Below are 11,946 nucleotides of genomic sequence, written 5' to 3' on the forward strand. Positions count from 1 at the left end.
AAAACCATCAGTTGAGGTCATCTTAAAAGTCCTGTTGCAAACTGAGGGTTTTGGAGGGGAGGGGGGTGGGGGTTGGGTGAGCCTGGTAGTTGGTATTATGGAGGGCAGTATTGCATGGAACACTGGGTGTGGTGCATAAACAATGAATGCTGGAACACTGAAAAAAAAAATAAAATGTGAAAAAAAGGTCCTGTTGCACAAGTATATTTCATAGTTCTTTGAGTTGTCAATAATTGGATGCTGAGGCACCCAACATATAATTTTTAACCTCAGTCTGCTAGACTGTGATGTCTGTGGCTCTAAGAAATACTGCAGATATCTCTGTGCCTCCTGGATGAGAAGTGGCCCTGGACTGTCCCCAGCAGCTGCCAGTAACTGAGTGTATACAGATATGAGAGCATGGCATGAGGAAACATCATGAGCACCTTGTTGTTGGCTGCCATGATCCACATATGAGTTCTGACATCAATGTGGTGTTATTTGGTTAGCAAGATGTCCAGGGAAAACACCACAACTGGGCTAACATATAGCTGATTAGCACTGTGTGGATAAGCATGGTACCCTTGGCCCGGGAATAGCCCTACACCCAGATGCCTGAAGTCCTGGTCTCTGCATAGATCATCCAGAACAGTAGATGATGAGAGCTGTGCATAGAAAAAGAATGCATAAAATTCAGGTGTCGGTGGCAGTGACTCGGGGATCATGGCCTGGTTCAGTGTCCATGAAGGATGCATGAGGCCTCTTGCTCTAACCTAGCATTCTGGCTCTTGCTAAGCCAAATGAGACATGTGGAGAAGAAGCAGGCTACCAACCAGTTGAGGGCCACCACTTTCTGGGCTGCCTCATAAGACATGAAGGAGAAATAGTGCAGAGGATAAACAGCTGCCAGGTAGGTGTGCAGCACGGTGGCCATGAAGGACAGGATGGTGCTGGTAGAGGCAGCGAAGATGGCATCTGTGAGAACACCACAAGCAATGCAGCCCAGGGCCCAGCTACCCAGGTTGCTGGAAGAGATGATCATGTGGAAGACAAGGTAGGCCAGATCTGAGAGCAGGATGTTAGCCAGCAGCAGGTAGTAGGGCTCTTGCCAAAGTCTCTGGCTCTGCAGGATGGTTACCAGCAGCAGGGAGCTCAGAGCAAGTGTGGCTATAGCCAGCGGGCTTGAGGTGAGGAACAGCCAGAACAGCATGGAGACAGGCACCCTCAGGTCTCCGAGGCTCAGGGAGGCATTGGGGCTAACTGGAGCATGCAGGGGTCTCACTGATGAGCTGATCAGAGGCTGGCTAGGCTATTGTGTCCAGGCGGTAGGGTGTCTGCTGATCCCTCCTGCTTCTTGGCAGGAATGGCTGGCTTTCTCACAGATGGTTTGCTCTGTACCTTCCCAGGGTGCGGATCTCCCATGCAGGGGTTCTGTTGGTGCTACTCCTCTATAGAACTGCTGTGCTTAAGCAGGCCTTAGAAATGACTGTTTAACAAAAATAAAACAACAAAGCAAAGTTCTGCTCACACACGGGTTCCTACATTCATACACATCTGCCAGCTGTCCTGGCTACGTGTTCATGGGTACAACTAAATGGATCAGGCTGTTACCATAATGTATGGTCACTGATCTCTTGAGAAGTGTCTCCCATCCGGTTTAGATGAGCATGCTTTCTGCTCTTGAGATTCTGGCTCTGAGACTTTGGGAAGCTCTCTACATTTGTTTTCTTATCTGTGAAATATGACTGCTGCTCATACATACCTCATGGAAATGTTGCAAAAATCTAGTGGTAACATACTTAATACAATGTATAGCCTGGAGTAAATGCTCAATTCATGTAAGTCCTTACCTTTCCACACTTTCCAGAGGCTTGGGTCATCTCTGCTCCACAAACCTCCCTTGTCCTCACTGTAGACAGAGTGCACTAGTTGCTCCATGCCCCAGGGACCTGCTGCTTGTGCCACATCCTTCCAATCCCTCTGCAGTCTCTCTCCAGGCCCCAGCCCAACACCAGGCTGAGCCTTGGGAAGAAGCTACCACAGAGCTGGTGACTTCCTGAGCACAGGCAGAATGTTCTTAAGATCAGAGAGAAACAAAAATTTTAGACATTGGACCATAAGAGGCCTAGCCTCATATGAAAGCCACCTGGACCAGATCTAGCAAGTAACACACCAGAACCCTGCCTCATCCCTCATCTAAGGACCCTCTGACTACATGCGCACTCACCTTTTTCCTCCCTTTTCTTTCTCAGCAGTGTAGAAACTGAAGACTTCACATTATGGGTGTTATAGAAAACCACGTACTGATATAGGGGAAATGAGTTGTGCAGGTTAATGAATCTACAAGTCACTTTGGAAATAAAATCTTCACCATGTGTGACATATCTAAAGCCTTAGGATGCTAGGACAGTCCCTATCCAGTGACCAGCCAGAAGGCACCCTCCAGGAAGCTGGAGATAAACTGAAACTATGGACAAGGTTGAGACCAGCAAATTCAAACCACCAAGTGGACGGGCCCCTATGCTCTGCCCCCCACCAAAGGAGAGAGAGAGAAGCTAACAGTGACTGCACACCTCTTCACTGTGGGCATCTACTGCATATAGGTACTGCCACATGATGATACAGGAATCCTGCATTGTTCCTTGATCCAGCAAGACAGATTTCAGGTGGGAAATGGAGCCCAAAGAGGTTAAGTGCCTTGTGTATAATCACATTGTGGGAAGGCTCAGGACCAGGAAGAAGCTATCTTTCCCAAGATATGCAAAAGCCCTGCTGCTGTGTCCCCCAGATTTGGTAGTGAATAAGAACTACTCACTGTGGTAAGGGCGAAGTGCAAGACTGACAGGTATGGGTAGTGGGCAGTGGCGGTGGTAGCCCTGAGCAGAACCCCCCCTCACACAGCAGTGCCCTCAGGCAGCCAGCAGCCAAGACTCTCAAGTTGGAGTGAATGATCTAAACGGGAGCTCTTGGGCTCTTAGCAGCAACACAATGTCCCTCAGCAACAGGCCATGTCACCTGACCAAGCTGCAGGAATGAAGCAGTGAAGAGAACCTCCACTTCACATGCCTAGCTGCATGCATGTATATCAAGGAGAAACAAAGAAAACTGAAAGTGAACCTCCTGGGTGTCAGGCACTTTTATAGACATCATTTCACCTTTAGGAATCCTTTACATGGCAAGGAAACTGAGGCATATGTGAGATCAAGGCATTTTTTCAAAGGCACCCAGAAAATAGTAGAGCATAGGTGTGTCTGACTCCAAATCATGTGTTGTTTCCATCCTCTCTTCACCAGCGTCCCAGACAGTCTTCCTGCCACTGCCTTCCTAGCTGGCACTGGTGCTGGACTCTTCATTACCACCATCATTTCCGTCAGCATTTCAGTACACACATTTGTTCTAATTTTTTAATTTATTGTTTGGTTTTTGAGTACAGTTAACACACAGTGTTACATTAATTTCAGCTGTACAACATAGTGATTCAATGAGTCTATATGTCATGCTGTGCTGCCCACAAGTGTAGCTACCATCTGTCACCACATAGCACTGTCATAACACCATTGACTGTATTCCCTGGCTGTGTCTTTCAGCCTCGTGACTTATTTATCCAATAACTGAAGCCAGTAGCTCCCTCTCCCCTTTACCCATTCATCCATCCCTTCACCCTCTTCCCTCTACAGCCATAAGCTTGTTCTCTGTATTTATAGGTTTGGTTCCGTTTGTTTGTTTATTCATTTTCAATCCTCATATCTTCATCATCACCGTTATTATCACCATGTCAGCATCACTGTCACATCCCATTACTCTCATCCTTATTTCATCACTGTCATCCCTGCATCATCTTTGCCATCATCATCATCACGTCACCATAATCTTCCTCCTCTTCCTTACCATTCTCACCATCATTGTGATCACTGCCACCTCATCAGCATGTTGCTCCTATATTAAATAAAACTCTCCACCAGTTTCTCATTGCTCTGAAGATAAAGACTGAGATCTTTGTCCTGGTACATGAGACTGAGTACAGCCCATCCCTAGTCCCTCCTTCCCTCGCTCTTCAGTCTTTGTGGTCCAGCTCACTTGCCTTTTTTCAGTTCCTTAGAGAACAAATGACCCTTGCTGCCTCGGAACTTTGCTACCCTCTTTCCTTATCAGCAAACTATCACTTTGAAGGACTCTTCTGACAAATGTCTACTGACCCTTGGAATGGGCCACAGCTATCTCCTTTATATGCATATAGTGTTTTTATTTCTTTTATACTATTTACCACAATTTGTCTTTGTGTTTCCTTGTATGAGTCATGTCTAACATTGTTACCAGAATCAGCTCCATGGAAGGGGTCCTGCTCACCAGCACACCCTCAGTGCCTGTCACAGAAAAGGATCATGTAAATGCCAGGCTGAGGTTTAAATGGCCTGTCCTTAAGGCCAGGGACTTAGACAAAGAAGAGGTAGGGTAGTAGTTCAGAGTGAGGAATACAGTTTGAGCAGAGCCAGGAGGATGAAGGACCCAGCAGTGCCTTTGGGTCATGTTGGCTGTGGCAGGAGCAGGGTGGGAGGGGGGAGGGGAGGCAATTTATACCTCAGAGTGACAGGACAAAATTTACCTTCTGTGAGGACAGAGCTGACATCCAGATGGACAATGGGCTGGAGGAGGCCTGGAGGCAGAGTGAGGTCTCTTTGTGATGTACCACATGGGTAGAAGAGAAATGCTCCTCTGAAGAAAGGTCTTCAGTTGACTTTTCCATCAGTAGATATGCCACTTTCCAAGAACTGTCCGTGAGGTCTTAGAGATCTCCATCATACTGATTCCTTTAGAATTAGCAGATTTTTAATCCATAATCAAAAAATATTAGAATGTCATCTGCCACTGGTTAAACCCAGATTTTTAAAATAATTAAATAATATATACTAATGAGAGAGAAATTAAAATCCTGATAGCTCCCATAGCCCGTACTACTCTCTGCATCTCCTGTGTTCAGTTATTGACCTGACTCTCTACCACAGTGAACTCCTTGAGTGCAGGGCTAGAGCTTATTTACCTCCATGCCCCTTTCCCCCTTCAGATGGTGGTGCTGGCTCAGCACTCCTACCTGGAAAATCCTGGAATAATGAATAAATGGATGATAGCACCTGGAGTCTGGTTGGGACAGGTGGGAGGGAAAGACCATAGTGTTTGGTCTTCTTTGCACATATGCAAACCTGAGTGCCTCCTGCTCCTCAGGGCCATCCCACAACTCACCTTCTACTCACATCAGGGTGTCCATCAGTCTTTCAGTAGTCAGAGACACTTTTTATTCATGCACTCGCTGAGGCTTTAAATAAGTTTATTTTATTGGATTTTAGCATACAGGGGATACCTTTGAAAAACCTCTTTAACTCTGCTTGTAGTTAAGGACCCCAAGAGCCCTCCATAAAGCCTGGAAAATCACCCTGGTTCTATTCTAGTTGAAGAAGCCCTGTAGACACTCCTCCCTACGTAGCAACTACCCATTGCTCTCTCAGCCCAGTCTGTTCACACTAAGTCCTCTCTACCTGGCATGCTCCTCCATGGCCAGTCCCTTCAGCTTGCTCCTGCCTCTGCTCTGGAGGCCGCTCCTTCCTGTCTTCTGTAGATGCAGGTCTTCTCCATCACAACACCCTGCTGCTTCCTGTACTATTTGGTTCACACTTGGGATTTATTTTGTCCATTTATTTAATTTTGAAGGGTAACATACCACACTCTGTTCTTTTATTATCATTGTGAACTATTTCAAATACATTGAAAAATGTAGAAAGGAATTAACACATTCTCCTGGACCTACTATCTAAAATTAACAAATGTTCATGTTTTGCCATATTTGCTTCCAATAATTTTATATATCATTTTATATATCATTTTATTATTACATATGTAGATAAATAAAATATTGTACACTATTCGTTCTTGTGTGTGTGACACAGCCTTTTCCCTTTCCTACCTATCCAGGGAGCAGCATCCACTCTGAATTTGGTCTATATTCCTCCTGTCCATGTATTTAAACTTTCACTGCCAATATATGGTTCCCAAAGCTTATATAGCTTCCATTGATGTTCATGCTTGGTATTGTACTGTGATTTAATTCTGCTATTGCATTTTTTACTCAATATTATACATTGTAGGCCAGGGTTTTTTTCCACACAGATCTCTTTCATTCTATGAAAATGCCCTATAGCATTTCATCTCTGACCATATCACCACACTTTATCCTTTACCTATAGATGGACGTGTATAGTATTACAAGGAGAGCAATGATGAGGAGTTTCTGTATGTACATATATGATGTTTCTTTAGAAGTACTATTGCTTGACCATGAGGAATCACACTATTCGTCAGGATTTTCCTTTTGCAGGCAACATGTAGGTGGGATGGGGTACCTTTCATTTAGGAAATGGATGGTACCACTGTGCACAGAGTCTTGTCTGAGGCATGAGAACCTGCGATGAACTGAAGACATCCAGAGGTCACAGAGAGGGGAAAATGTGCTCAGGGTGTGGGTGGATCAGGCTTTTCCTGGCCCTGCCCTCTATGGCTGGGGAGGGGAAGACCATCAAGAGCCTCAGGGGCAGTAGCCCTGCCACACATCCTCTCTCCACAATGAGGCTGTGTCACACACACACACATGAACGCAGCTTCAGCCTTGAGGAAGCTTGTAGTGCAACAGGAGGGTGGGAAAGGGGGACAGCACACCCACAGAACAGAACAGAGGAAGACAATGTTTTTAAGACTCCCCACAAAGTGCCTAGGAAATTCCTAGAGAGAGTGAGTTTCCACTTGTGGGGAAGGATGCAGGGGGAGCCATTAAAGAATCTGGGATGGTTGCAGATGGTGGGGAGGTTGGAGGGACATGGGTACACTAAAGCTAGGAATGGTGGAAAGAGTAACTACCTGAAAATCAGCTTACCTAAGAGGATGGATGCCATGTCCTAGGTCTGGAGAGAGAAGCTGATTAAGGCAATCTCAAACAGTTTAATGCTGCCACCTTGTGGCAAGGCTCAAGAGGAACTTACTACTGGAGGAAAGAGAATGTGGAAAAACCTGACTGGGCATGAAAAAGCTAGGGAAGGTGCTATCCTCTCCCAGCACTTGTAGGTTGTTGCTGAGTGGAGCCTGCAGAGAGGCTGTGTGGAACTATGCCTCTGGTCACAGGTTCTAGAGTCTGCTAGCTGGGTCCAGTTCTGGCACTGACCTACCTGCTTGTCATTTTGCCTCTCTGGCATGCTGGTTCCTCATGTTGAGTAGGAATTAGGACAGTCCATCCCCCTAGGTGTGACCTCACAGTGCTTGCTCCTCTGCACCTGCCTCTGCTCATAGCACACCCTCCATTTTTCCAGACCCACCCAGCTCACAATGGTGGCAGCCCTGTCCTAAGCCTATCTTCTGCATTCTCTTGGAAATAGCATGGAGTTGGGACAAGCAGGGGAAAAGATTAGGCCTCTGATTGACTAAAAGCAGGACATAGGGGGCCATCAGCCAACCTGGGGCTGATCCTGTCACTGTGTTTCCTATGTAATGGTTCGTTTTCCTTGGATTCAGTTTCCTCACCTGCAAACTGCCAATGTACATAATTGTGGAGATGACATGCCCCCCCTGAGCACTTCAGAAGCAGCCCAGATGGTGAGCAGCAAATCTCCTGTACCTCATCCTCTCCAAAGTCCCTATTATCTCCCACATTCCCTGAAAACAGTTTTCCTGTGGCTTCTCTTTGGGAGGCTGCCTTTGTCCTCAGACATACTTGCCTGGTGTGCCCAATTGTTATTCCTAGCTTCTGCAATGTCTCCATTCCCCAACTTCTGATGCCTCCTTTGAGGACCAATAATTATGCCTCTCTACCCTCCCCATTCTGTTGGCTTCCTCCAGCTTCCCTTCAAAACTCTCAATCTTGTCTTCTATGTCTCTGCCTAATATTAGGGTTTTCAGCTTGTGTGTGTGTGGCGGGGGGTGGGGCGGGGATGGAAGGTATGTACATAACTTCTCAAAAGGAAGCTAATTTGGATGAATTAACTCAAAAATATATGTGGATGTGGTTCTGTCTAGCACTATGAAAACTAGTGAAATCCACACAAGGACCACAAAATTCTGGAGCTGATGTCAGCAGGAGTATGAAGGTCTGGTACTGACAGGGATCAGAGAAAGTACAAAATGGAAGTTGGACCCTCAGCTCTACACTAGGCGGAAGCAAGCTGACAGAACTATTCAGGTGCAAATTTTGTGCAACTATGTGCTCCTTCCCCCCACAAAAGGACAGATGTAAGTGTTCACAATTATTATTTTCTTTGTGATTTTTACACTGAGCCTCCATTACTTCAAATGAATTTAGAGCAGTATTTTAAAGTTTTTCTTTAAAATATAGTCATTGAGGGGCACCTGGGTGGCTCAGTGGGTTAAAGCCTCTGCCTTCGGCTCAGGTTGTGATCCCAGGGTCCTGGGATCGAGCCCCACATCGGGCTCCCTGCTCTGTGGGGAGTCTGCTTCCTCCTCTCTCTCTGCCTGCCTCTCTGCCTATTTGTGATCTCTGTCAAATAAATAAATAAAATATTAAAAAAAAAATAAAATAAAATATAGTCATTGAGATTGCACCTATAATTCATGAAATTATCAATTAAGGACTGCATGACTTACACAGAAAAAAATCAGAATTTCACTCAGGTAAATCTCTAAAACACTACAAATGTTCTTTTTATAGATTTTGAAGATTTCCTGTTAAGTTTAAGGAAATATTATAGGGCAAGAAAAAGTAACGAAAAGAGAAAGAAAAATAAAACAGTTCAGAGAGTAAGAAAGAAACAAGTATTAAAATTAAAAAAATAATAAAAAATAAAAAAGGAAGGATGACCAAGAGTTCAAAGGGCAGAGTCAAGAGTCACAGAGAATTTTTTCCTAAGGCCTTGAGACCTTGCCCAGTAGGACAGACAGTAACTCTTTTTTGCTTTGCTTTCCATCTCCTCTACTCCTCCCTCTTTGAATGGCAATGCCTGTGATTTTTATCCCCTTCCTGGCCTGTCTTACCATCCTATGTTGGGAATGTTGAGTAGGTAGTTCCATAAATAGAGGAAGAACTGTGGTTAAGAACTATGTTAATGAGTTAAATCTTAGAACCTCATCCTCACCTAACTTAGAGAATTTCAATAATGAGATTTTGGACTTGGAGCTGATGAAATGTTTACATTGAGATGAGGTTGGCTCACAGACTGGCCCCTGGACACGGAGGGCAAGGAGAGGCTAGAGAAAGAGGCAGGTTGCTGCAGATTGGTAGATGGCAGGTTTAATTTGCAAGGGAACTTAGGTATGAGGCTTGTCTTGGGGGATCACAAGATGATTGGATCTCTACACTGGCAGGCCATGATCTTAAAGTTTATATAGAAGACTTTACTGGGGGTGCCTGGGTGGCTCAGTTGTTAAGTGTCTGCCTTTGGTTCAGGCCCTGATCCCCAGGTCCTGGGATTGAGCCCCGCATCGGACTCCCTGCTTAGGGGAGAGCCTGCTTCTCCCTCTCCCTCTGCTTGCCACTCCCCCTGCTTGTGCTCTCTCTCTCTGTCAAATAAATAAATAAAATTTAAAAAAGGAAGAAGAAGCCTTTACTGGTTCAGTCTCATATTTTAGTCCAGAAGTTCTCAGCAACACCTTTCTCTCTCAAGGCAGTGTCCTTTAAGCAGCTCCCACTTGGTAGGCAGAGCATACATTCCAAGGCCAGGGGAGAGAGTGCAGAGCCTTTGATTGCCTGGGTCCAGTTATCAGATCAACCAGTGGTCATGTCCTCTTAGTGACCTCCTTTAACAGATAACTCTGAATTTTGAGTTGATACTGGAATGAAATGAGATCCTTGGGGTTGTTGGGAGATAGCAAATAATTTTTCATTTGGGAGAACATGAGTGGTTAGCAGCCAGAAGTTGGACTTCCTATACAACCCATACCCTTGCATAATGCCCTTCTGATGAAGTATCCACCCATGATTATGCCATGCTGTTTTGCACGAGTGAGCTTTAAAAAGGGATATTATCCATGGTGGGTCTGACTTAATTATGTGAATGGGGGAGGGGCAGAAATGAAGGGATTGGATCTTGAAAGCCAGTTGGAAATATTTGGTGACATTATAGAAGTGCTTAGGCTCTGACCATTAGTGCATATTCCTGGGCATACACATAACTGCCCTGATGTCTCTACCATCAAACTGGGATCCCTGGGCAGAACACCCTATGTGCCCTCTGCTTCCCCCATCAGCCCGGGGGCTCCCGGCTCCAGGTAAATGAGGTCTACTGACTTCCCTAGCTATCCAAGCAGGCCGCAGGGCGGACTAGAAAGGGGGCATTTCTTACCGCGGGAGGCGGTTTCCCAGCGGCCCCCTCAGCCTCGCGCCATGCGGTCCACACATCCGGGAGACGGTCGTGCACTGGCCGGATGGCAAGCGTCCGAGCCAAGGGCTCAGGCCCAGGCTGGCAGGGGGCCTGCGTGCTGGCCACAGCCCTGCTCTGGCTACGCCCACTGCTGTTGCACGCTGAGCCCAACCGAACCACTGCAGATGGTGAGTGAGCAGGCGAAGGGCATCAGGCTCGCACACTTCTCAAGTGACCCTCCCAAACCCCACCAAGCCAGGAAGACCTTTACCTGGCTAAGTGGGGCTCTAGAGTCTCTGGGTCCCTGGTGGGTCCTTCCCTGGGTCAGGGAGGGCCGAGGCTGAGAAGACCAGGCTCTTTCCCTCAGGGCCTCAAGCATCTTCAGTTCAAGGGCAGAGGTCTTTCACTAATCTGTCATTGTGGCCCCCAGGATCTCTTCATTTTAAGAACGGGAGTGCAGTGTTTCAGAAGGAGAATTATCAAGCAGAATGTGTTCCATCAGTTTCCCTAGAATATTAGGCTGAGGAGGGAAGGATGCAACCACTTAATCGTCAAGAGCCTGGAGCAAACAGCATCCCTCAGAAGTCTTCAGTTTTGAGGACTTCAAACAGTGGTGTGCTAGTTAAGTTAAATAAGGTCTGGGGAAGGGCCTGGGGCAGCACCACCTCCGGGACCTCTGTACCCCAGTAAGTGCGGATGTGCACCTCTGCAGCTGCCTGCTTCCCTGCCCTTTGATGACTGCCCCCCTTTTCTTACCCAGACTCAGAGACTTCTTCCTTAGCGCTACTGTCACCAACAAAGCCAGGTAGCCCTTTGTTACTTGAGCCATGTCATTTCACCCTGGGCCTTGGATTTCCCAGCTGGAAAGTGAGAAGGGTCCATGGTGGCCCTGAGCCTGTTGATGCTAACATTTGGAGACACCGAGGCTGGCATCCATAATACACGTGCTTCACGGGTAGGATTGTCTCCACAGTGTGTGGGAAGCCAACAGTAAGTGGGAAGATCTTTGGTGGACAGAATGCACCTGATCTACGGTGGCCATGGCAGGCCAGTCTGCTCTACCTTGGCAAGCACATCTGCGGAGCTGCCCTCATAGATGCCTACTGGGTTATCTCAGCTGCCCACTGCTTCCAAAAGTATGTGCTCCCAATGGGCTCAGCTGCCAGGGTGGGACTGGGGAGGGAGCACAAGATGGGCAGAACAGAAGGGGTTGAAAAGTGTCTCAACCCTTTATCCCTAGGGAAAGTCTGTTGCCTCTGCCTTTGAGCCAGCAGTCCCCTCTACTTTGAGTGCCATCCCTACTCACCACCTGAGTCCAGTCTCCTGACTGTCTGAGTTCACATCTCCCAGGACAAAGGCCCTTTACCTCATCTCTCCCTCTGGGGATATTCTCATCTGCCCCCCTCCTCACACTTTGGTAATACTTGCCAAGATGGCATGGTTATTTCAGCTACATGTACATTATTTTTAAATAGCTAAATGGAAATTAACTCTAATTGTGATGATCAGCACTGGAAAACAGACTTTAATTCCAAAGGAACTGCCTCCAGCCCACTCTTTGTCTTCCTTAAACTTCAGGATTCTAAGTCCTGTTCTCACTCAAGGTAGACTCTGGTTT

At 46.7% G+C, this 11,946-nt stretch overlaps 1 protein-coding gene across 1 annotated transcript; it reads right to left on the minus strand.

The window, feature by feature from the left end:
- Positions 1-299: 299 nt before the first annotated feature.
- Positions 300-11,157, minus strand: LOC111160862 (G protein-coupled receptor 148). The gene is given in 7 exon segments (XM_022524247.1): positions 300-532; positions 535-627; positions 630-724; positions 726-1,247; positions 1,249-1,268; positions 10,311-10,507; positions 11,085-11,157. Coding segments are annotated over 7 exon segments (1,233 nt in total).
- Positions 11,158-11,946: the final 789 nt, after the last annotated feature.

The sequence above is a fragment of the Enhydra lutris genome, unplaced genomic scaffold (genome assembly GCF_002288905.1).
Source record: "Enhydra lutris kenyoni isolate GAN:26980312 unplaced genomic scaffold, ASM228890v2 scaffoldscaffold78, whole genome shotgun sequence".
In the NCBI taxonomy this organism is placed as follows: Eukaryota; Metazoa; Chordata; class Mammalia; order Carnivora; family Mustelidae; genus Enhydra; species Enhydra lutris.